General features: G+C 41.2%; 2 protein-coding genes across 4 annotated transcripts in view; both read right to left on the reverse strand.

Moving 5' to 3' along the window:
- The window catches only part of aldh5a1 (aldehyde dehydrogenase 5 family, member A1 (succinate-semialdehyde dehydrogenase)), a 34,908-nt gene extending 33,229 nt beyond the window's left edge, over nt 1–1,679 (reverse strand). Inside the window, exon 1 of one of the 2 annotated variants that reach the window (XM_068056934.1) lies at nt 1,357–1,679. In XM_068056934.1, coding sequence (XP_067913035.1) covers nt 1,357–1,641 — 285 coding nt within the window. In that variant the 5' untranslated portion in view covers nt 1,642–1,679. The remainder of the gene's footprint in view (nt 1–1,356) is intronic. The other variant, XM_068056943.1, reaches the window with a different exon arrangement.
- Nucleotides 1,680–5,708: 4,029 nt separating this feature from the next.
- On the reverse strand, nt 5,709–26,032 carry mrs2 (magnesium transporter MRS2). Of its 2 annotated transcripts, XR_010977442.1 has the most exons (12): nt 25,494–26,032; nt 23,247–23,323; nt 23,134–23,170; nt 21,971–22,083; nt 19,882–20,055; nt 17,229–17,359; nt 16,899–17,015; nt 15,631–15,783; nt 14,520–14,637; nt 10,804–10,917; nt 9,341–9,708; nt 5,709–6,149 (listed from the first exon to the last, which is right to left on the reverse strand). XR_010977442.1 is itself a non-coding variant. In XM_068056893.1 (11 exons), exons 1-11 carry the CDS (start codon nt 25,711–25,713, stop codon nt 9,640–9,642), a joined length of 1,323 nt encoding a protein of 440 aa, XP_067912994.1. In that variant the 5' UTR covers nt 25,714–26,032; the 3' UTR covers nt 8,553–9,639. The 2 variants fall into 2 exon arrangements, 1 of the variants encoding a protein (XP_067912994.1); XM_068056893.1 differs by lacking the exon at nt 5,709–6,149 and having other exon boundaries at nt 8,553–9,708.
- Nucleotides 26,033–26,863: the final 831 nt, after the last annotated feature.

The raw sequence follows: 26,863 nt of genomic DNA on the forward strand, positions 1-26,863 counted from the left end.
GGGGTGGGGAGAAGGAAAGGGGGGGGGTGGGGAGAAGGAAAGGGGGGGGTGGGGAGAAGGAAAGGGGGGGGGTGGGGAGAAGGAAAGGGGGGGGTGGGGAGAAGGAAAGGGGGGGGTGGGGAGAAGGAAAGGGGGGGGTGGGGAGAAGGAAAGGGGGGGGGGTGGGGAGAAGGAAAGGGGGGGGTGGGGAGAAGGAAAGGGGGGGGTGGGGAGAAGGAAAGGGGGGGGGTGGGGAGAAGGAAAGGGGGGGGGGTGGGGAGAAGGAAAGGGGGGGGGGTGGGGAGAAGGAAAGGGGGGGGGTGGGGAGAAGGAAAGGGGGGGGGTGGGGAGAAGGAAAGGGGGGGGGTGGGGAGAAGGAAAGGGGGGGGTGGGGAGAAGGAAAGGGGGGGGTGGGGAGAAGGAAAGGGGGGGGGTGGGGAGAAGGAAAGGGGGGGTGGGGAGAAGGAAAGGGGGGGGTGGGGAGAAGGAAAGGGGGGGGTGGGGAGAAGGAAAGGGGGGGGTGGGGAGAAGGAAAGGGGGGGTGGGGAGAAGGAAAGGGGGGGGTGGGGAGAAGGAAAGGGGGGGGGTGGGGAGAAGGAAAGGGGGGGGGTGGGGAGAAGGAAAGGGGGGGGGTGGGGAGAAGGAAAGGGGGGGGTGGGGAGAAGGAAAGGGGGGGGTGGGGAGAAGGAAAGGGGGGGGTGGGGAGAAGGAAAGGGGGGGGGTGGGGAGAAGGAAAGGGGGGGGTGGGGAGAAGGAAAGGGGGGGGTGGGGAGAAGGAAGGGGGGGGGGAGAAGGAAAGGGGGGGTGGGGAGAAGGAAAGGGGGGGTGGGGAGAAGGAAGGGGGGGGGTGGGGAGAAGGAAAGGGGGGGGGTGGGGAGAAGGAAAGGGGGGGGGTGGGGAGAAGGAAAGGGGGGGGTGGGGAGAAGGAAAGGGGGGGGTGGGGAGAAGGAAAGGGGGGGGTGGGGAGAAGGAAAGGGGGGGTGGGGAGAAGGAAAGGGGGGGTGGGGAGAAGGAAAGGGGGGGTGGGGAGAAGGAAAGGGGGGGTGGGGAGAAGGAAAGGGGGGGTGGGGAGAAGGAAAGGGGGGGTGGGGAGAAGGAAAGGGGGGGTGGGGAGAAGGAAAGGGGGGGTGGGGAGAAGGAAAGGGGGGGGTGGGGAGAAGGAAAGGGGGGGTGGGGAGAAGGAAAGGGGGGGTGGGGAGAAGGAAAGGGGGGGGTGGGGAGAAGTAAAGGGGGGGTGGGGAGAAGTAAAGGGGGGGGTGGGGAGAAGTAAAGGGGGGGGGTGGGGTGGGGAGAAGGAAGGGCGGGAGGGAGAGGAAGACAAGCTCACCCACCTAACCCGATGTCAACTGCCCCCTCCCGATGACAGCTGGCCCTCACCTTGCTGGTGGTCGCTTTCCAGCCCCGCCAGCTGTCGTAAGCCGCTCTCACTGCCTCTCTAGCCTCCCGTGGTCCGCAGTCCGCCACCTGCATCAACTGCTGCCCGCTCGCCGGGTCCTGCACCGTAAACAGCGCCGCGCCATCGGCGTCTACCCAGCGGCCCCCGATGTAGGCCTGCGAGCGCAGCAGACCGGAGCCCACCAAATTCGAGTAAGCCCTTGGGCAGGAAGGGAAGCCAGCTGCAGCTCCCAGCGCCCTTAACGCACTCCTCAGCCGCGGCAACATCTTCTTCCGCGGCAGCGGCCAAGGAGGCAGCAAGTTGCCAGTAAGAGACACCCCGCCCCCACGGCGCCCGCCAATGGGGTAGTGGGACAGGACACGGCCCCCTACAGGGCAGGAGTAGCGCTACATCTCTACCCCCCCCACCCTTCAATCTCCACTTTCACTTCATTGTGTCTACAACCAGGGGAGCATTTTGGACATTAGGAGTCCTTCCAGCTCAGTTGTGATAGCTTACACATCATGTCAGGAGATTGCTTACCCCTTCCTCAATGTTTGTAATCTTGAGCACATAATTAAGCTGACACTCCAGTGCAGTACTGAGGGAGTGTTGCATTGTCAGAAGTGCAATCCTTCAGTTGAGTCTTTAAACTGAATTCCGGTCTGCCCTTTCATGTCAAAAGTCCCACAATACAATTACAAAGACCAGCAGTGTAATTCTCCCTGTTACCCTGAGTAATACTTATCCCTCAACCAAAATCAGTAAAAACGTATTGCCAGCTTATCATCTCATTGCTGTTTATGGGACCTTGCTGAGTGTAAATTTGTTTCCTACATTACAATGAATTAGAATTAGAACATTACAGCGCAGTACAGGCCCTTCGGCCCTCGATGTTGCACCAACCTGTGAAACCATCTGACCTACACTATTCCATTTTCATCCATATGATGGGGTAGTTGTGTTAATCAGAAACAACGTAATGACAAACAGTAGCAAGAAAGGGTGTAACTAACAAACAATATTCATCGGGAGACGACACGGCACTTGGTGGGTAAGGAATCTGTTGAAAAATGTAAGCTAACAGTCCCAATCATTTTGGATTTACAGTGTTGGACTATACATGATGCATGGAACTTCAGTCCAAATTCTAAACCACATTAAGTGGTAACTAAACACCAGTAACCAATTATTTTTTCATCATATTACATGCTTAAAAATAAATCATTACTGTAAATGTTTTCTCAATGCTCAAGTCACCCCAGTTGACTGAAGTATGCATACTTGTTAACTACAATTATTTAATGGGAAACAGTTGCAGGATAAAGCTGGCCCCTCAAGACCAAACAATGCCGTAATGAGTGGGATTTTTGTAAGAAAAATAAAGCTCAAACTGGCATTATTTACTCACTATTCTTAGCAGGAATCGAGTAAACCTCCAGTCACCTGACCAGAGAAAATAGACATTGCAATTAAATTAAAAATGAACAATTAACTATTGAAAGGAATATTTGACCATTGAACTTTAGTTCCCCTTCTAAATGCCTGAAAGTGTTTCAAACTCAATTATTATTGTGACATTCATGACAAGTCAAAGTCAGAACCCCGTAATTGAGATTTTAATCAGATTAACAAAAAGGTGATATAAGCATTATGGAGGATGAAGATAGGAAATCAAAATCTTTTATTTTCAAACGGCTTCTCAAAATGTTCACATTCAACATTTCCATTATTGCTATGGCTACAATTTTATGTCTCGACATCTCCAATTCACCAAGCATGCATAGACAGTCTTTTCAGGGAGAGAATTTCTGATTTCTACTACTCTTCATTTGAAAAAGTGTGTCCTAATTTCACTCCTGGATGACTAATTTTAACATTATGCCTTCTTGTTCTGGATTCACCCATCAGTTTCTCTTTATTTACCTCATCAAATCCATTTTAACATATTATACTCCTTCATAAGATCTCTCCCTTAAATCTTCTATGTTCAAGGGAATAAGTGGTTTATGCAATTTGTCTTCATAATTTAGGTTTATAAGCCCGTGTCATTCTGGGGAATCTGCACTGTGCTCCTTCTAAGACCAATATATCCTTCCTGAGGTGTGGTGCCCAAAGCTGACCAGTGCTGAAGCATAATTTCCTCCAGACAGATTTTGTTCTCCTCACGACGCTGGGTTCGGTGGTGTGGGGGTGGTGGCCAGAAAATCGGAGCAGCAGTGGCCGCACGGAACCAGACGCCAGGGAGGAGAACAAGATCCAGCGGCAGGGAAGCTCCATGGCGGCCCCTCTGCCACTGGACCCAAGTTTGCATATTTAAATTACATCTTTGCATTAATTAAAATGTAATCCTCAGCAATCTTAGCTTCAGTTCCCGGTCTTCAGCACAATGTGCGGCACTCGCATGCCTTCACTTTCCTGTCTAGGGAAAGCTGGTGCCACCAAGGTGGGGAAAGGGTAAACTCAGCACAATGTTATGTATTTGGGGAGGGATCAACTTTAAAATGGTGAAATCCTTTTGAATTGTCCACCACAGCATTACTGATGGTTGCAGCTCAGGTTTTATTGCACACCTACTACAGAAATAAATCACCAACTTTATTCAATCAAATGATCATTGGCTGACTGAATACTGAATGTTATAAGAATGATTCTTGTGAAATGAATTAGTGACGAGGCCTGCATTGGAGGGCTTTTCTAAAATAAATGGAAACTTTGATGCTGCACAGTGGAAAAAATGTGTTTGGCTCATTGCTTTCATAATAGGCATTATAGAACCATTGAAGAACAATGATCGAAAAAAAGTTTCCTTTTTTTGGATCCTGTTTTATATAGAATCAATCATAAAGTGCGTTTTGGGAAAATAACTGCCCTCTGAAATGGCCAGCAAGTTCAAGGGAAATTCTGGATGGGCAATAAATGCTGGCCTTGCTCGCGATGCCCACATCCCATGAAAAGAATTTTAAAAAAGTTTGGAGCAGCAAAACAAAGTTGAACTTCTGAGTATTTTCAGAGTTCAAATGCAAACGATGAAAATTTCACATTGTTATGATCACCTGGTTCGTGGTTTGTATTCATTTTCTAGACATATCTTTTAATTTGGGAATTGATTTTTTTTCTTGATGTAAGACAAATGAAAACACCTGGTTTGAGAAACTGGCACATAAATCTAGGGTGGTTACCGATTAAATGGTGGCCAATGTTCATTTAGTAAGGTCAAATTGGAAAGTGTAAAGACCCTACACAATGGGAAGTTCTCTTAACTTGTTGATGGAGATGGTGCATCTGCAGCTACCTCAGTCAGGGGTTTAAATTATTCATATCATTTCCCAGATCAAAGAGAAGATTTGGAATTGGAAATAATTAGTTTAAATTGGTATATGGGACATCCCATATGTAGAACTTTGCTATGGAGCTAGATGATGCAGGGGGTGTCTTATGATTTTTTGATCTGTGTGCTTGCTGCAAGAGTCAGCCAGTTGGCTTTTGGAAAGCTTCAGACTAGTAGTTGGCTTTGGAAGTCAGTTGGACTCAGGAGCAAAGAGGTCATCGGGAACCAGGGGTGTTTCTGTTTTGAGTAAGGCCCATGCTCAAACTGGGAAGTCCAGATCCAGGAGATCAGATACCTCAGAAGACAGATAAGAAATTAAGGAAATTGAAGTGAATTCTGGTACACTCTGGATTGGTCCCAGGAGAAGTGAACAAACCACCAAGATCCCATTATGTACAGGAGAATTTCAGGGGTGGAAGTAACAGTCAAACAGGAGTGTCTACTGTGATTTAGAGTTTAAAGTATACGACTTCATGTTAAGATAAGTTTAAAATATAAATATATGTGTTAGATTAGTAGCGTTATTCTTGGACTCTTGTACAGTAAGGATTTTTCGATTAAAACGTGAAATGTTATGGCATAATTCTTTCAGTAATAAGTGGGAATTTGACTTTCTCTTTTTAAAAGTTAACGGACCAGATTAGGATCGTAACAATATTCCCACGGTCACATTTTACTGAAATCTGAAGTGATAATTTTGCATGCCTATACTGCACCTGACAGTAGCAAAGAGGTAGTGAATTAGGATTGCAGATGCAGAGACTGGTTTAATCACTGTAATTCTTTAGTCAAATAGCTGGAGAATCATGACCAGACACATTCAAACCCCTGCTGTCCCCCCCCCGCCCCACCCCACACAACCATTAAATCTCCTCAGGAGACAAAAAAAAGTGGAAAATCCAGGTTCAATCGGAAAAAAATTACACTGGGAAACTCCTCTCCGACCACCTCAGGCAATCAAGAGCAGGTCCAGGAGATCAGACGGAGCACGTTATCTGTGAAACCACTTACCTTCTCATACCGCATATGATACAATCACTGCCCATCAAGAATTGGCCCAGTTTCCTCTTGAAGAAATACAGAGAGCCAAACCCCAGCACAGCAGCCGAAAACGTATTCCAGGGACTTAGTCTTTGGGAAAAGAACTGCCTCTTAACGTGCAGTCTATTCTTACTTTTATTTATTTATCCCTGCATCAACATCTGGTCATTATATTGCTGTTTGTGGGACCTTGCTGTGTGCAAATTGACTGCCGCATTTCCTACATTACAACAATGACTATATTTCAAAGAAGTACTTCATTAGCTGTAAAGTGCTTTGAGACATCCTGAGGTCAAGAAAGGCACGAAAGTGCAAGTCTATCTCTCTTTTGCATAGTTTAAAAGCAGGTCCTCTGGTCCTCCCCAGTCTGGGGCATGCTCAATTGATCAGCTGATCTTTTCCTGCATACCATTTTTTATGTTCCTATATGATAAATAATTGAGTAAACAAGGATACAGTGTTAGAATCTTTGGAATCCAGGATTAAAATTAATTATCTCTTGGATAAATATTGGTTAATCAATGACAGCTAGCATGGATTTGTTAAAGGAAAATTGTGTTTGACTAACTTGATTGAGTTCTTTGATGAAGTAACAGAGACATTTGCTGAGGTTGTGTAGCTGATATTCTGTATGTAAACTTTCAAAAGGCATGGTAGACTTGTTAGCAAAGTTGAAGCCCATGGGATTAAAGGGGCACTGGCAGTGTGGATACCAAATTGGCTAAGGGACAGAAAGCAGAGTAGTGATGAACGGTTGTTTTTCAACTGGAGGGAAGCAGACAGTAGTGTCCACTAGGGTAATTGGTATTAGACCACTACTTTTTTTGATTTATTTTCTTTAGAGATACAGCACCGAAACAGGCCCTTCAGCCCACCGAGTCTGTGCCGACCAAGAACCACCCATTTATACTAACCCTACAGTAATCCCATATTCCCTACCACCTACCTACACTAGGGGCAATTTACAATGGCCTATTTACCTATCACCTGCAAGTCTTTGGCGGTGGGAGGAAACCGGAGCACCTGGCGAAAACTCACGCGGTCACAGGGAGAACTTGCAAACTCCACACAGGCAGTACCCAGAATCGAACCCTGGTCCCTGGAGCTGTGAGGCTGCGGTGTTAACCACTGTGCCACTGTGTTAAATGACATGGCCTTGTGTATACAGGTCATAATTACAAAGTTTGCAGAAGACATGAAAATTAGAAGAGTAATAAACAGTGAGGAGGATAGCAGCATACTTCAGGAGGACATAGACAGACTGGTGAAATTGTGAAGGCATATGGTCAAGGACACAGCATAATTATCTCTTCCTAGAACACACTGGCAGGTTCTGATCTCACTAAACGCTGTTGCTTTCTACTCAGGGATTTAAGGTAAATATTATTTTAAATGTTGATGGATAACTTTTTCTGTAACAATAATTAGACTTATTAATTGGATTCTCTACTAAGAACAAGATTATACTTTCTTTTCCTAGAATTATTAATGCTGTGATTAACTTTCTCGTCAAATGTGAATTGAATGTTTGGTTCTTTAATAAACTTTTATATAATGTAGAAATTATATTGCCTCATATAGTCTTCTGTATCCCAACTCAGGAACCCATCTCCATGCACTCTTCAGTGGGGAGGTACATTATTGAGGAGAGATGCCCAGACCTGTATAGTATCCGGGTGCTCATAATTTGGCTAAAACTTGTTAAAAAGGCTAACTGGAGAACGGTAATATTCTCAGCTGGTTCCTTTCCTTTGGGGAGAGTTAGACGATTCTTCAAACTCCTTCAAGTGTCTGTGACATCTATCTTTTTTTTTTTTAGAGATACAACACTGAAACAGGCCCTTCGGCCCACCGAGTCTGTGCCGACCATCAACCACCCATTTATACTAATCCTACACTAATCCCATATTCCTACCACATCCCCTCCTGTCCCTATATTTCCCTACCACCTACCTATACTAGGGGCAATTTATAATGGCCAATTTACCTACCAACCTGCAAGTCTTTTGGCTTGTGGGAGGAAACTTTTCTCAACCTTAAGTGAGAGTGATCATCTTGGGCGTACGCCTGGTCTGAGATAGTCCCAAAAAGGATCTAGAATTATAATCCACTTCAAAATGGACAGGCACATGGCAGATGAAATTTACTGCAGAGGAGTGTGAAATGATACCTTTTGAAAGGAAAATGAGAAGCAATATAAACTAAATGGTACAATTTTAAAGGGAGTTCAGGAACAGAGAGAACTGGGAGTTTACATACAGAAATCCTTGAAGGTAGCAGGACATGCTGATAAGGCTGTTAAAGAGGCATACCTGGAGCCTTGGCTTTCCTAATAGAGGCAGAGTGTACAAAAGCAAGGAAGTTACGTTAAACTTTTATAAATCACTGGTTAGACCTCATTTGGACTATTGTGTCTAATTTTGGGCACCAAACTTTGAGGATGTCAAGACCTTGGATAGTGGAAAGATTTACTAGAATGGTACCAAGGATATGGGACTTCAGTTGTGTGGATTGACTGGAAAAGCTGGTATATTGTTCTCCTGATAGAAGAGAAGGTTAAGGAGAAATTTAATAGAGATCTTCAAATTCATGAAGGATTTTGATAAAGGAGAAATGGTTTCTACTTCCAAAAGGTCAATAATCACAGGACACAGATTTAAGAGCCAAAGGTGAGATAAGGAGAACTTTTTTTTTCCCACTGCAAGTTATTTTAATCTGGAATGCACTCCCTGAAACAGTAATAGAAGCACATTTAATAGTACCTTTCAAAAAGGAATTGGATAAATACTTGAAGGGGGTAAAATGGGCTATGGGAAAGAGCAAGGAAGTGGGACTAATTGGATAGCTCTATCAAAGCACCAACATGGGCACAATAGGCCAAATGACCTCCTTCTGTGCTGTACTATTGCACAGACCTACACCATTGCTAGTGTCAAAACACTTGCTGACTGGAAAAAATGGGCTAAATTCTCAAGAGTGGTAATTAATAACATTATATGCGTATATAAGCACTCATTGGTCTTGACAAGAGTTTCATGCTTTTGGAAGTAGCCTTTGATTATAAAAAGTTACTTGATATTGAATTTTTACATTTAGCACAGATGTAGGAAAATATCTCAAATTTAAATTTTATTCACTCTGTACAACAGTTTTTTTTTTAAAAAAGAGAAACATTAGCCATTCTTCAACAGTTAGGACACTGCACTATATACACAGGCTGTACCACCATTCCTCTTGCATCAAGTTCCAAACCTCTCCTCTCAAACTACAGGGAAAATTGGCAACTGAAAATGAATTGCTTCCCAGAAAGAGGTAACAAGATGAAATTGTAGGGTGGGGGTAGTGGGAGGTGGAGGTTGGAAAGGCTAGCATCCCCCAAAGCCAACTGTAGACATCTCCGATCAGCTGGTTACACAGCAGGACTGGCAAACAATGTAGTGTAAATCATCTATCCACAACTCTTAGCTAAAGAATGGTGATACAGGAGGTGCCAAAGACCACACAATCTACCTTTAAAGGTACCTCTATGCTGGACAACAAATTATGATAAAATAAAATGTAGTTTTAACACAAGGAATAGATAACAAAAAGTATTAATCTCCTAGAGAACTAACCTCAATGTGCACAACACACTATTTTTGCTCCATGAAATTCATTTTCTTCCGCTGTCTCCACAGGCTTCTAAACTCTGATGTAACACAGCAATTGAGGCTGACTGTGCTTTCCGTGGATTTGTAGCAGCCCTCAAAGCATCAGCCCTTTGATCCACAATACACAAGTTAAGTTTTCTAAATCTAATCCACGCTTGTGGATGGCTTTGCAAGTATTGTGTGTGAATTATATTTCCAGTGCTGTGTTACTAGAGGTTGATTGCACAGGTGATTACGAAAGTTCTGGCAAAATTGGAAGTTTATCATTTGGAACCATGTCTCAGATCAATTCTTCCACCAATCAGCTGTGATCTTTTCAGGATAGATGGCATCTAGACCAACCAAAAACAGGACAAAAAAAAAGTTTCTGATTAATTCACAATCAGATGGTTTAAACCTGTGCTGGCCATCAACTAAATTGCCACTGTGTAGTTAAAGAATTAAAACTCATCATGCCATGGGGAATATGTGGCCCAGTGGATTATTACACATTTGACAAGTCCTCAATCTGGCTTGTATACGTACAAGTCCACAAAACACAGCTGCTCAGAATTCAGGACCAGATTGCCCAAAATGGAGTCCTGAAGAATCACTGGGAATGATGTAGTACAGTGCACTCTTCTGAGGTTGTGGTTGTGGTCAAGGCATATCACTGGAAACTTGAAAAAGAAACTTTAGCCTGAATCCAAACTCTGATGCAAATAACTAGAAATGCTCGATGTAGACATGAGCCACAAATAATGCAAATCTTCTGTAATCTAGCACTCACACCTGTGAAACTAATCAAAAGAATTTACCAAAAGAAATTTTTTTTTATAGCTGTAAGATATAAATGAAAGCAGCATTGGTTAAAAATCATCAAATGAGATTACTCCTCAGAACTCTCAATGCAAATTTCAGTACCCAGCAAATTCATTGCACTACACGGACTGCAGCGGTTCAAGAAGGTAACTCACCACTGCCTTCTCAAATGGTAACTAGGGATGAGCAATAAATGCTGGCTTTGATAGCGCTGCCCATATCGCAAGAAGGTATAATAAAATGAACTAAGTTATCATTTTCAACTTGATTGCATCCGAGATAGATTATTTTCGTGTTATTCACAAATCAGTATTTGAAATTAAATGTTATAATTCACTTATCCAATTAGTTTTGTAAAAATATTTAAATACAAACACTTGCATTTTGATCAGCAAGCCAAATATGGTCAACATTTTTCAGAGGCCTTGAAAAGAATGTAATTGAATGTACTGCCTGAGAGGCTGTTGGAAGCAGATTCAATAGTAACCTCAATAATACATGAAAAGGATGAATTCGCAGGGCAATGGGGAAACAGCAGAGGTGTGGGACTAATTGGTGAGATTTTTCAAAGAGCCAAATGGCCCTTTCCTGTGCTGTGATATTATATAGATAGAATTGAAACATACCGGTGGAGGTGCTGGAGGCTCGAGGTGTCGGCCCAGAAAGGATAGTAAACGTCGCCACATTAGGCCACTCCCTAGAAACATTATTCCAGTTATCAACCAGAAGAGCTTGGGGTCCTGAAAACAAAGGAAAGAAAATTGTTTCCGAGTCAATGCCGATTGACCAGATTGACAATGAGGTTTTGTTAAATAGTTTATCAATTCTGCAAGTTTCAAGTGATAAGGGTTAGAATCTTTAGCAATCATTACTGGGGATACATTTTGTATTTATTCTATTACTGATTTGTAGCAATCATTGCATTAGTATCTTACTGTTCAGATTTAACATTGTTGAATTTCATATAAATACATGTATAGCAATACTAAATTTATTACAGATTTCAGGATTTTATGTAGCAGCATTTATAGATAGCAGATTGCTTGTGTCTAATAAAGAGGGAGAAAATTGATTATGAGAGTAAATTGGCAAGAAATATAAAAACAAACAGTAAGAGCTTCTACGGGTATATAAAAAGGAAGAGAGTAGATAAAGTAAGTGTGAGACCCTTAGAGGATGAGACTGGGGAATTAATAACAGGGAACAGGGAAATGGCAGATAATTTAAACCAATATTTTGCATCTGTCTTCACAGTGGAGGACACTATAAATATCCCAACAGTTATAAATGAGCAAGGTGTAAATGGGAGGGAGGAACTTGCAACAATCTCGATCACGAGGGAAAAGGTGCTTGTCAAACTGATGGGACTAAAGGCAGACAAGTCACCAGGACCTGATGGCCTGCATCCAAGGGTTTTAAAAGGAATGGCTGCAGAGATAGTGGCGGCATTGGTCATAATATACCAAAACTCACTGGATTTGGGTAGGATACCAGCAGATTGGACACCCCTATTCAAGAAAGGAGGGAGACAGAAAGCAGGAAACTAGAGACCAGTACGCTTAACATCTGTCATTGGGAAATGCTAGAGTCCATTATTAAGGAAGAAATAGCAGGACATTTAGAAAAACATAATGCAATCACACAGAGTCAACATGATTTTATGAAAGGGATATCATGTTTTACAAATTTGTTAGAGTTCTTTGAGGATATAACAAGCAGAGTGGATAAAGGAGAACTGGTAGATGTAGTGCATTTGGATTTTCAGAAGGTATTCAATAAGGTGCCACATAAAAGGTTATTGCACAAAATAAGAGCTCAGGGTATTGGGGGTAATGTGTTGGCATGAATTGTGGATTGGCTAACAGAGAAGGCAGAGATTCGGGATCAATGCGTCTTTTTCAGGTTGGAAAGCTGTAACCTGTGGGGTGCCACAAGGATTGGTCCTAGGGCCTCAACTATTTACTATCTACATTAATGACTTGGAGGAAGGGACAGAGTGTAGTGTATCCAAATTTGCTGACGGTACAAAAATAGGTGGGAAGGATGTTGTGATGAGGACACAAAGAATCTGCAAAGGGATATAGATAGGTTAAGTGAGTGGGAAAAAACTTGGCAAATGGAGTTCAATGTGGGAAATGTGAGGTCATCCACTTTGGTAGGAAGAATAAAAAGGCAGATTATTATTTAGATGGAGAAAGACTACAAAATACTGCAGTCCAGAGGGATCTGGGTGTTCTTGTACATGAAACACAAAAAGTTAGCATGCAGGTGCAGCAAGTAATTAGGAAGGCAAATGGAATTTTGGCCTTTATTGCTAGGGGGTTAGAGTTTAAAAATAGGGAAGTCTTGTTCCAACTGTACAGGGTGTCGGTAAGGCCACACCTGGAGTACTGCGTACAGTTTTGGTCCCCGTATTTAAGGAAGGATATACTAGCATTGGAGGCAGTTCAGAAAAGGTTCACTAGGCTGATTCCTGGGATGAAGGGGCTGTCTTCTCAAGAATGGCTAAAACAGGTTAGGCCTTTATTTATTGGAGTTTAGAAGAATGAGAAGTGATCTTATTGAAACATATAAGATTTTAAGGGGGCTTGACAGGGTAGATGTTCAGAATGTTTCCACCGGTGGGGGAATCTCAAACTAGGGGACATACTTACAGAATAAGGGGTCACACATTTAGAACTGAAATGCAAAGGTATTTCTTCTCCGAGGGTGGTGAATCTCTGGAATTCTCTACCTCAGAGTTGTGGAGGCTGGGTCACTACATGTATTCAGTGGGGGGGGGGGGGGCGGGGGGGCGGGTAGATAGATTTTTGAAATCTTAGGGAGTCGAGGGTTGTGCAGAGCAGGCCCCAAAGAGGAATTGAGGCCTGGAACATATCAGCCATGATCTTATTGAATGGCGGGGCAGACTTGAGGGGCTGAATGGCCTACTCCTGCTCCTATTTCTTATGTTCTTGCTCGCAGTGAGTCAGAAGACACACTGTTTTAAACTGAACCATAAGAAAATGGGCACATCTGTACCACAGACAAAAATGGAGTAGCAGTCAGATGATCCCTCCTGTACTCGCAATCAACAAGCCTGTCTGCAAAGACGAAACTCATTAACTAAATCGGAATTAGCTCTGGAGAAAATTCACTGAAATTGAAAGGAAACATGTTAATGACTCCTACCTACAGGAATGGGACTAACAAAGGTTCTGTAAGACAGACTGACAACACAGCTCAAACCCAGATGAATGGGTGTGAAGTAGTATCATCGTAACAGAATGGTCCCCATCCAGAAGCCAACAAATAGCAATGGTTTCCTTATCTTGGACCATTGTGTAGTCACACCAGGGGAGAGGGTCCTGTGTCACCTGACAGATTTTTAATACCTTAAAAAGGTAGTCCTCTGAAGCGAGCGGGGAGATCAAGAAAAGACCACAAGCTAGTTCCAGCCAAAGGCTGCGAGATAGGTCCAGCACAAGGAAGAAGCCCTACTGCTGATACTATACTTCAACTTGCTGCTGCAGCAAAGAACTTAAAAGTGACCACCGCCTCAAGACTGAAATTTTAACCAAAAATCGACAACACCTCAGCAAGTTTACAACAGCAAACATCCAGGCCTTTGAAAAGACTTTCCTCCTGAGAAAATCCAACAGGTTTCTGTGAACCACAAACTTTTAATCACTTTCGACTTTAATGGCATCCTACCACTTCTTCCCTCTATCTATTCTTGTGTATGCCTGTGTGTATGTGAATGCACGAGTGGGTGAAGGTTGTGAACAGTTCAGGTTTTTCTGCTTAAATAAAAATGTAACTTTAAAAAAAAAATCTACGATAAAACCTGTAATTTTTCTGTTTATTTGACCCTAAAACACTCAGGGACTAACACACCATTTTTAACAAACACTACGTGGTCAGTTGGGAGGTGAGAAGTGGAAGTTACCCACACCAATTACCACTTGTCCGTAATATTATGTTTTGTCTACATTTTCCGTTGTGGCAAAGGCTCCTGCAAGAATTCCGAAGAGGGAAACTGAAAAACATCTAGTTGCAGAGGCAAACATTCCACATAGTATCCATCATGCCTGTAAGTAGCATTGTAATATATGTTACTTCACATTGCAGTCATCTAATGTTATAAACCCACATTCAACCTGCAGCTCCATCCTTTCCAATCTACACGCAATTTTTCCACTGACAAGTGGTACTGCAGCAACAATGTACCACAAGCAAAGATGACCCAAGCTCAATGAAAAGTAGCCTGGCAAGGTAATGGTGTTGTGACCACCACCCCCCCACCCCCCCTCAAGCTCATTGATTATGTCAGCTGCTGAGACGTACATTAAATAGCTCTTACCTCTTCTAAGGAGGATTCTAAATTCATACCAAAGGCAACTCCCAGAATTCCAAAGAGGGAAACTGAAAATGTTCCCATTGTCAATTGGAGGTTCAAACGCATCATCACGTTACGGTGGCTGTAGAAAACCAAAATTAATTAGTGCACACCCACTGATTCACATAGGAGTATGCTCTACAGTAAATAACAATGGGCATCAAGTCTATAGCAGTTCTTTTAAATATTACATTTTCAATTTATCTATGCAATATTTTGAAAGTAAACTTCACTTTACACACTAGCACCGTTGGTGTTCCCTCTAAAAACTGAGCATGAATAAGGAAGAAAATTGGGTTTTTATTATTCAAAAGGCTTAAATGAGCAAAGTTGGTGATTTGCCAGCAGGAGAAATGGACGGACACATCATTCCTCCTATGTCAAACTCTTCATCAAATCTCCAATAACAAGTTATTATTTTTCTAGCCACGCATCTAATTCTTCATTCTTTTTTCATCGTATGAAAAAGCAAATGATCTCTGACGCATGCCGAGTTAGGATCAAGTCTTTTAGCTATTGAATAGAGAAAACAACATTCAATAGGCAGCAACAAAAACAAGAAATGTTGGAACCACTCAGCAGGTCTGGCAGCATCTGTGGAAAGAGAAGCAGAGTTAACGTTTCGGGTCAGTGACCCTTCTTCGGAACCTTCAATAGGCAGCATTTGTTTTGCCCCCTTGTTATCAGGTTAGACATAACATCGAGAAACACTCCTGGGCTTAAGATATTGGGGACCCCAACTGAAGTTAGTCATGGAGCACCGTATATATCCTGTCAGACTGATTTCTAATGATTCTGCACTAACTAATTGGTCGTTTAAAAAAATTACTTGCATTTATATAGCACCTATAATATAGAAAAACATCCACACAGAAGTGCAGGAGAGAAAAAAAGAGGCGAGGAGAAGAGATTAGAAGAGATTTAGAAACAAAATCTATAAGAAAATATAGTATTGTTAAAAATTCAACTGCCCTGATTATTGATTAAACAATGAGAGCAATACCGTCAAATAAATAATAGTGTGTGAGCATCCTGCTTCATTCATAATCAGGGAGAGTTGCTGACATTAACCAACCTGTCTAAGTTGATGAAAATGATGCTCTCAGAATCATCTATTAACACTTTCAGCTCACGTGCTGAATTAGCTAGGTCTTCAGCCTGTCGGTAATAACTTTCAAGCAGTAGTTCCATCTCTTCTGCGGGATTGATTCCTGTATTACTCTGGTCCCTGCAAACAAAGGAAGTATCAACAATTCCCACCAACACTGCACAAGTGCTTGAATTCAAATACTACAAACTTTCTCCGGTCACTTCTCTGAGACAGATCTCAAACAACTGCAATTTGCAGGCAGTTCAACAAACACAATTCTTTTGAAATATATCAGTTCAGAATTTATTCATTTCATACCTCTCGAAGGAACTCTTCATAGCATGAGCACCTGCAGGTTATTTATCTCCCTCCTGACTTACCATGAGGTAGGGTATGGTTCTATAGGGAAATAATATCTGCAAGACTAAGTTTGATGGCCATCATATTTGCATGATATGCTGGCCTTTCATCTCTGGGTCCTGGAGATTGAATTCAGCCCAAGAAAATGCAATAATGGTTTCAGCCTACATGGGTCAAACCTTAAACTCAGTTCGATTCTCCATAATCCAATTCCCACAGGCAAGGAATTTATAACAGCAAATTTTCTTCAGTTGTTGTATGAGCTATTCCAGTATTTCCAATCTTACTTGGATGCCACAGAGACTCAAAATGTGGAAAATGAAACACTGTTGTTTACTAGAGAGCTTGCCTTGGCGAAAGAGCTAAAAATGTACCATTATGGCAAAGCAGGAGAGTTCTAAACATACACCAAGTATCGATTTCATATCCAATTTCATCAACAATTGGGTACCAAAGCTGAAATGTGGATAACAAAACATATTGATCAAACTGCATTTATCACCATTAACCAAGTACCATAGGCTGGTCACTGTCTCCCCTCAACTTCATGTGTGAGGCTAGACAATGGGCATCAGATAACTATTCAACAATGAGGATAAACACAGCAGAATCCAGTCCTGCCCACATATGCAAATAGTTCCAGACTTGGAAAAATAAAACTGAAAGTCATCTTTTTATGAAAAGTAACTTCTTAAGTAGTTTCTACACATTTCCCCTACCCGCAAATAACAAACCATACATAGGATTTCCACTTCGTTTTTTAAAAAGCCAAAGTTCTCAGCACAATATAACTATTAGCTGCACTGTCTCAACAGCACTGCAATGAAGTCGAAAGCAGATTTGCAATAAGGGACTTCTAACACAAGTAAAAATAACTAAAGCTGAAAACGTACAAAACATATTGCTCACTCCATTTGGTGAGACAGAGCTCTTCTATCTGTTTCTCTTCATCTAGAATCTCCAGTAATGCCTCCTTGAAGACCTTTATATCCGTCTCCAATTCGGATAGGCTACGAAATAAAGCAGATGTTGAAAAGAGAAATTGTTAATCCTGTAACAAGCTGCCCATTTACCCTGTGCACCAAATGTATAAACTTTTGTTTATAGGAGGTACAGGTCTGCCAATGGAAACATCCTCGTCAGTGTGAGCATAAAGGAAGTATTGGGAGAAACCCCAAATTTTAGCACCTTAGTTAAATGTTGAGAGATTAGTTTACTCTTACTTTTTACTGGCTTGAAGTAAGACATGTAGCTTGCTTCGATCAATTGACAGCTGTTTGGGATCCACCAGGGCTTCTAATGTCTCAAGTATCTGAGGTTGTAACTCATTTAGGCTTGCTTGCAGAATGCTAATCTGGAGACAATATAAAAGAGATAATCTTTAATAAAAATGGACACACTCTACCTGTTGAATTTCTATTGCTATTGAGTGTAGATTTGGTAAGTATTTGACAGTGAAACAACATACAAAATTCTTTTTAAGAATACTTGGGCCTCAAAAATGTAAATGGAGATAAAGATTGAATTGTAGCAGAAGACAGTGAATTAGAACATGGAATAATGGAATACATTAGTCCTCAGTTGGACAGATCTAAATGTTCCAACTGGAATCAGTATATCCAGTGTCAATTCAGTAAATGTGGGTCCACAGCATTAAGGTAATCACAATTGGCTAACTAGTTCAAAGACAAAAGGACCACCATGTGCATGAAAGGAAAATATTCCAAATTGTACATTGAGGGAGAACCAGAGTTAAATTTGAGTTTTTATATTATTGGATACCCTGTGCTTCTGCTCATGGTGAATTGGATGATGTGCTGTTTTATGAGGACGGAGGCACATCATATAATATGTAATGCTGCTCAAATTAAACCAACTCGGTAAATTGGCCATTATAAATTGTCACTAGTATAGGTAGGTGGTAGGGAAATATAGGGACAGGTGGGGATGTTTGGTAGGAATATGGGATTAGTGTAGGATTAGTATAAATGGGGGGTTGATGGTCGGCACAGACTCGGTGGGCCGAAGGGCCTGTTTCAGTGCTGTATCTCTAATCTAATCTAATCTAACTCCTTTTAAGGACACAAAGTCTAATTGCTGTAAACACTAGATGTATTAGTTCAGTATTTAAATGATATTCAGGCTACAGACCAAAAGAGTGTTTTTTTCTGCTGCAGTTGAAAGTCATTTTAGTTCGCGGCAAATGACCGATTTTGTTTCTTTATACTTTTTTTTTTAAACTGAGTGATAGAAATGTGGTAATATTTGGCAAGACAGATATTTGACAAAAATAGAGAAGTGTGAAGCATGCTAGAAACACCATTTTAATATTAGATCTCACGTGACATTTTTTATGGTAAATTAAGTGATGCATTCTTTAAGAACAAGAGTGTATTTTCTAGTGGAGGAGGAGCTTTGTTTAAATAGCTTATTCCTTCAAGGCCACAAAGTCTAACAGTTATAAGCATTCAGTCTTATCACATAGCTTTTTTTGCACTTCAGGATATACAAAAGGATGATAGAGAATCTGTCATTCAGCAGGACTGTGGAGGGGAGCTGGGCTTGGCAGCATGTGGAGGGATTGTTTTTCTGGGCTTTGCCACTACTAAAAGACAAATGATCCCTAGGATTGTTGGGGCGTGGGCATGGATCCTACAATTTAGCAGCAATCTGACAGCTGTGTTTTCATCTGAAAGATATTCGCTCCAAAGTTTCAAATATTCCTTTCCTTGATTGATCTTTCCCACATGACCACTTTAAAAGCTTTTTTGATCTGAAAATATATATAAGGCTGCCTGTAATTAGCCTTTGACATTGTGAAATCTTGGACTTGAAAAGCTATCAGAATTTGATTACACCGTGTTTTTTGGAAAGGGCAACTCAGAAGCCATGTTAGAGCATTAGGAAAGACAAATAATTCTATTAACAATCATTGTCTTCAAATTCTAATTATCTGTCTGTAAAGAATAGTTGTTCTGGAATTCTAACAAAATATAGCACATTTATGCTTCTTCCTTCTATCTTTCTAGGTAACTGTCTGATTTTGTAATCTCAATAAATTTGACTCAATTAATAAATCCACATATTCGATAATCAAGTGGAAGGAATTTGATTTGACGTGGGACAAATTTGTACTAGTGACAGGTATTTGCATTAAACAGCATGTGACAAACAGCTGAAATTGGATGGCTATGAACTATAGACTAACTGCATAGTTTTCATACCACTACTACCAAATCCCCCATGGATTTGCCAACAATCAGTCTAAGGATATGATAAAATTTAACGTCTCAGGTTTGACAGCTAAAGTGTGATTGGAAGTACATGCAACAGGAAGTCACTTATATTGATATAATCACCAATTAATCTCCACAGCAAACAGTCATATGGTTAGTTCAAATTTCACTATTGCAGTGGCTGACCGACAAGAAGAAACTGGAATAAAAGCAAAATACTGCGGATGCTGGAAATCTGAAACAAAAACAAGAAATGCTGGAATCACTCAGCAGGTCTGGCAGCATCTGTGGAAAGAGAAGCAGAGTTAACGTTTCGGGTCAGTGACCCTTCTTCGGAGTTGAAGAAGAAACTGGAACTGCAACTTTAACTATGGCTACAATACTTGAATACAGTTCACCCTTCAACCATAAAACTTTGTTTCGGAGCTCAGGGAGCCAAATGACTCATTCAAGTAAATGTAACCATGTAGTTAAACAAACGTACTTAAGCTTTGTGTGAAGACAAATAATTAAAGATTCCACTTTCTAATACGTTACTGCTTGCCATTTTTTGGGACAGGAAGTCAGCACATTCCCAAGCAGTGTGACATGCATTAATTTTTATTCTTTTTGCAGCATAAATAATTCTCATTACACTAACCCTATGCTGAAGTATTGCTTCTATGGCCCGGAATTCAAAAGGCAAAGAGTACGTGACCAGTTGCCCATCTCCGGATAATTGCGATGCCAGGTCCTTCAAAAGCCACTGCTCCAGATTTGATTGCCGATAATCCAGGATAAGAAGATACTCCGGAGTAATTACAGCCTTTATAATCTGTCAAGAAGGAGGAAAAAAATGCACAATTCCTCTTATAAAATTGTCAGCAAGGATAACACTGACTAAGCATGTAGGTAAAGGTATTGAAATTCTAAAGTTTATTCAGTGTATTTGATGGATCAGTGCTACAGAGTGCACCGTACAACTACAGCTTAGTTAAAGCATTATCTCTGGGCTGAGTGAAAAATACCATTACAGATTTCATTCCTTCTTTTGAATGGGACATTAAATTCAGTTCCCGTCTGCCCACTCAAGTGGATGTAAAAGATCCTTTGGCACTTTTCAAAGAGCAGGGGCGTTCTCCCCAATATCCTGGCCAATATTTATACATTAGTCAACATCACTAGAACAGATTATCTGGTCATTGTAGGACCTTGCTGTGCACATATTGGCTGCCACATTTCTTAGTGACTACACTTCAAAAGTACTTTGGGATATCGTGAGGTCACGAAAGGCACTATATAAATGTAAGCCTGTCAAAATCTTTCCTTTTCCAGTGATTTTCCAGAGCTTTCTGACTTGGTGTGAACTGGTATTACCCTAGGTTCCTTGAAAACCTGAAGTAGAAAAGCCAAAAGCTTGCCTGGGTTAGATTAGTACATAGAGAGCTTTATACCCTGTTTAATTTAACTGTGACAAAAACAGTTTTGTTCATACTGGATTTTTGTTTAATTACCAGCAATGGTTTACAGAGGATTCGTTCTGATATATTTTAAGCAGTTTCTGCAAAGTACAGAAATTACACATCCTGTTTAGACAGATGGAGGTCAACTAATATATGTCCAGATCTTGATTTCTATCAAGCAAAAATGGTTCTAATATAATTAAAGTCACCTGAATAGCAAAGGCACTGGGGTGTACCTGTTTTATTGCATCAGTCATGGCTTTCCAATTGTCACAGAAATAGAAATAAAGGGCCTGTGGATCACAGTCTCTCAGTCCCAACTATATTGAGGCATTTTTGCAGAGCACTCAAATATTTACACTCGGCAGAGATTTTACACGTGACATCGAATCACAAAATGTGTTTTTGAACAGCAATTACTTCATGAAGATCTGAAAATAATTCCAACAGCAGTGTATAACCTTTTATTAGTTGCTGCCCTGGTGGTTCAGTGGATATAAGACACTCCATGGCACTACGTGAAGAGGATCTGCAAGTTTTTCTCATTTCCTGGTCAACACTTCTCCCTCATTTACCACCACCAAAAATTGATTAAAGAGTCATTTATTTTATTCGCTGATTATAGGAGCTGTGCAAACTGGCTGCCATATTTGCCGCGATAATGGTGACTGCACATCAAAAGCAATTTATTGACTGTGGAGCAAATTGGGATGTCCTGAGGATGTGATAGCGCTCTATTGAAATGGAAGTTATTTCTTTAGTTTAAAAAATGAATACATCACAGTGTGTGCCACCAGCTATCTGCAACAACACAATGGCATTTTCATGTGCCTGCTCACTATGTGGGTCTCCCAGAAACAATCAAGTCTGGCAAAATGACAACCAACGTGGTATGTATTGGAAAATGAACAGGACTAACTTTTCACAATGTGACCGATGCCATTTTATCATTCAACCAATAGAAATTTAAGGTTCAACTACAAAAGTCACAAAAACAATTATTTCTTACGCATCATGAATCTCTTGTTCAATCCTAGCGCAAAGCACAATTTGTGTTCTGACCAACATGATGTAAGGAATATCAAAGCAGCAGCAATAATCAGTGGCAGCAATCTCATGGCAGTTCAAGTACAAATGTCTCACCACCACCTTCTCAAGGTCAACTGGGGATGGACAATAAATGCCAGCCTTGCTTGTGAAGCCCTTATCCTGAGAATGCACTTAAGAATGTAAATAGAGATTTTCTTTGCTGAATCACCTGAAAGCATGACTGAAGAGCTTTCTTACCTCCATCCTTAGGATGATGCAATTATTCCTTGTATTAATGCTTGTTAAATGCTGAAATCGTAAATCTCGAGCTTGAAGACCAAGTTCCTGGTACAGTTCTGTCTTCTTTCGTTCTAGAATCAAAGGGGTGTCCTGAATTGAATCAGTTTATGCAATAAATGGGAAAGGTTGCCATTTATGGCAACTTATAAGAAAAAGAATTATTGCTCTCTTATACTAGGGGTGGTGCCACTGAATTTGATCATAACTAGACTCCTTCTGCTACTAACTGCTAGTCAAACTAAACACTCAATCGTTATTACCAATCACAACATGCTACAATCCCTTTGTCCCCACCCTTGGCAGCTGTCTCTTCAGGTTTATTGGCCCCAATTGCCCTTCCTCCTTTCAGTGATGACTACCAGCTCAGCTCTGTGAAGAAGCCACTGGAATACTAACTTGCCAATCAGATGTAAGTGGGGTACAATCATTAAAAGGGCTTCGATTTCTTGCAAAGGACACTGGGCGGGTGACATGACCAACCGATCACTGCTCGCTCAATGTCTGCCGATGATGAAAATCAGACCAGCAGACTTTAAGTGTATTCAAAGCACAGCTGAATGCTCAGAACAAGGCATTCGAATACTGATGCAACCAGCTTCTACAGGTGAAATGTGCTCTTTTTGGAGCCCTCAAAAAATCCCTCCAACCTTTCTCACCTCCTTAAAATCTACCTTTTGACCAAGGTTTTGGTTTCCCAAACACTCCCACCCCACCACCACCATCCATCCCCAATATTTCTCTCTTTGGTTTACTCCCCATTTTTGTCTGATTACGCATCTGTGAAGCACCAAGGGACATTATTCTACATGAAAGGAGCTATGCAAATGCAGGTTATTGTTGAAACAGAGCAGACTGCATGGTCAGTGCTAACATGATGGCAGGAGTTAAAATTAAATGAGAACTACCTGCTTTCTTCTTTCAGTGGGTTACTGAAAGCATACAATGAAAGTATTGACACGACAAGGTAGGCAATTGGGAAGAAAGTCATTCTATGATTGCGGTGGCCAGCACTCATTGCACAATGGGAACCAACCTTAAAATATCTAAAATTGATACAAAAATTTCTTCTAGGCAACAAATATTATATTTGGAAAATATAAAATGATTAAAAACAAACTTACCAAAGAAGTGTACATTCCCAGCATTGTTGCATCTCATCTGGAAGAAAATATACGTTTAATGTGGTACATACACATTTCCTTTAAATTAAGAAAAATATACAGAGTGCACTTACTACAGAAAACACTGGAACCACACTCCCGAGAGTAGTTTGTGAGGGGTCATCTGTACTGTGGCATCGCTGCCCGTTCACTGAAGAAATTTGAAAGATGAAAATATTAAAGACTTGCTTTCCACATAAACAAGTGAAATCTCTCTTGTTTGTTACTAAATATAGTATCACAAAATCATACAGAGCCAACTGTGCAACAGCCCCAACAAACAAATTTCTCTGCAGCACCTGTGGAAGAGCCTGTCACTCCAGAATTGGCCTTTATAGCCACTCCAGGCGCTGCTTCACAAACCACTGACCACCTCCAGGCGCGTATCCATTGTCTCTCGAGATAAGGAGGCCCAAAAGAAAAGAATATTTAGTAACAAATAAACGAGAGATTTCACTTATGATGACATTGTGTTCTCAATGCAGAACTACCCATAAGTCATTAAAGATCATAAAGATGTTTGGGGCAGAAAATAGGAATATCCTTCTGAGGTGGAGGATTCAGGCAGATTGTTAGACCTGTTAGACCTAGGGGTGCTCAATGCTGAAACTAAGGCCTAGACTTTCCAGCCTAATCCCATTGGTTTTCAACATCACTAAAAAATGGTTTATCGTTTCAGTTAAACTGATTGCTGTTTGTGAGAGCTTGCTGTGTGAAAATTGGCTGCCTTGTTACCTTACATTACAATATATTTTTAAAGTACTTAATTGGTTGTGAAGCATTTTGAAACATCAAGATCATGAAAAGCAGTGCACAAATGCAAGTTATTTATTTCTAGCCATCTCGTGCTAAACTGACAGTTCTAGCATGGCAGATGATGCATGATGCAGTCTAAAGCATGTTAGACTCGCTGCACTTCACATGCATGGAGATGACTTCAAATGGAGCAAACATTACCAAATGCTTGAGTAGAGAATAGTCCACAGGAGAAAATAACCCAATAAATGAGGAAGAGGGTAAATTGCTCAAGCTTTGCTCAATATCTATCATAGAGTTGTCACATTTGGCTACTAAGAGGAACACAGAATCAACATTCTCTCCCTGAAAAGGCTGAGGATGCTGCCAATTGGAGCTTTCAAGACAGTGATTTTTTTTGTTAAGTAAGGGGATCAAGGAATATGGAACAAAGCTGGATAAATGGAGTTAAGTCACAGGTCAGTCGTGATCTAATTGAATGGCAGAGAGGCTGAAAGGCCTATTCCTGTCCCTATAATGCAGCTATGCTTATTTTTAAGATTAATAGAATGAAATACAAGTTTTTGTTTCACTTCAGAACTGTCACTGTCTGTCATGTAGATACTATCATCAAATCCCCTCTTTAAATCTTTTCGCCTTGCTGCTTCCCTCCCCACCTTTCAAAACCTCCCTTTTCCAACTTTTAACTTCCACACGACTCGGTCCTTTCTCTATGTGAAGGAACTTGGTACATTTACTAGCTTAAAGGCTCTACACAAATGCAAGTTGTTGCATGAAGTCAACATCGGTCTTCAATAATTCACTTTTATTTTAAAAACAAAAGTTCTTTGGTGTTTATGAAACAGTCATTTGGTTTCTTATGCTTCAAAAGGCTTTCTCGGAGATGATGTCCTGTAAGATGCTGACAAGTAGGATATTGCTTTTCACTGTGGCATAACCACAAGAATGATACATAATGGAATGCACTGCCAGAAAGAGTGGAAGCAGCAGATTCAATAACAATATTCAAGAGGAAATTGGAAAAGTGCAAAGTCATGGGGTAGAAGTAGGAGAGCCGGACAAATTGAACAGCTTTTTCAAAGAACAGGTGCATGCACGCTGGGCCGTATGGCCTCCTTCTGTGCTCCAGTATTCTATGCTAATTATTTCAAGATTCAGTAATTAAATCACAATACAAGTAAAATACTGCAGTTATTTTTATTTCAGATTTCCAGCAAAGTGCACAGTAGGCCTGGCAGCATCTGTGGAGAGAAAAACAAGAGTTAACGTTTCAGGTCTGTGACCTTTCCTAGACCTGAAACGTTAATTATTTTTCTCTCCACAGGTGCTACCAGACCTGCTGTGTATTTTCAGCACTTTTTGCTTTTATTTCAGAAATTAATCTACAGTTGGTTATCAAGAAGCAACATTTGGTTTCAAAAGTAGTAACAGTCACATAATGCAATCATGGTATCTAGTCCAACATTATGTTATTGCACTTTCCTGCATTTATTACCGTGATAGTGCAAAGAATATACCTGTGAGCAATGCTCTATTAAACGTGTGCGTCCGAAACACATACTCACACTGCCTGTTTGACCTGAGCTGGAGGCGTTGTTGAGACTGGATTCTCACTCCAAGCGTATGTAGTGTAGAAATGTTTCTTTCATAAACACAGCACTTTGAAATCTTACATGTGGACCCGTATTTAAAACATGGCAATTTAAGAGGACTGGCTTTAAGAGTGAAACTAGTTTGTTTTTTAAAAGTTCGCAGCAAAGACCTAGTAAGCCCACAGATCTCCATTTGTTTGAAGTTCCCTCACAGCCAACAAATAACGGAGACCCAATAAATGATCTCTTCAGCAGTCAAGGGCGGAAATCTGGAAAATTATCTCCCTGAAGAAAACATCAGCAGTGGAGCCAAACACTTGTGACTACTGAAAGTGACTTTGGCAAATACGAATAAAAGTCAGCTGTAAAAAAGCATAAAACTACTGCTTCTGGGAAGTTATGAGGTAACAAGCAGCGCGAGGGTTGGAGTGTCTAAAATAGAATGTGTCCTTTTAGCAACAGAGTAGCAATTCCGTTCTACACACAAGCAACCATCCCAACCCGGAAATCTACCTATCTCAATCTACGCAAGCGAAGGGAGAACATATCCGCATGCGCACTATTTGTACGTTTGTGGTGCCAAGTAGTATTGTGTCGGCGCCTAGTGGTAACTAAGTGATCAAGGGAATAGTCTATCAAGTTTCACTAGCTGATAGACTCGTTCGATTTTGGTTTAAGGAAACGTAAATTGAATACATAATGTATATTTAGAAGAAAGAAGTAAGTTGCATTTATGTTTAAAACACTTGCATTTCTGTAGCGCCTTTCACGATCTCAGGACGTCCCAAAGTGCTTTACAGCCAAAGGAGTACTTCTGAAACAAAGTCGCTGTTGTAATGGAAATGTGGCAGCCAATTTGCCACTGCAAGGTCCCAAAAACAGCAATGTGATAATGACCAGATAATCTATTTTTAGGTGTTAGTTGAGTGATAAATCTTGGCCAGGACACCAGGGAGAACTCCCCTAGTCTTCTGCAAATAGTGCCATGGGCTCTTTTACATCCACCTGAAAGGGCAGACAGAGCCTCAGTTTAACATTAGAATTAGAGTTAGAATATTACAGCGCAGTACAGGCCCTTCGGCCCTCGATGTTGCGCCGACCTGTGAAACAATCTGACCTACACTATTCCATTTCCATCCATACGTCTATCCAATGACCACTTAAATGCCCTTAAAGTTGGCGAGTCTACTACTGCTGCAGGCAGGGCGTTCCACGCCCCTACTACTCTCTGAGTAAAGAAACTACCTCTGACATCTGTCCTATATCTATCACCCCTCAATTTAAAGCTATGTCCCCTCGTGTTTGCCATCACCATCCGAGGAAAATGACTCTCACTATCCACC

Source organism: Heterodontus francisci, chromosome 2 (assembly GCF_036365525.1).
Source record: "Heterodontus francisci isolate sHetFra1 chromosome 2, sHetFra1.hap1, whole genome shotgun sequence".
Lineage (NCBI taxonomy): Eukaryota > Metazoa > Chordata > Chondrichthyes > Heterodontiformes > Heterodontidae > Heterodontus > Heterodontus francisci.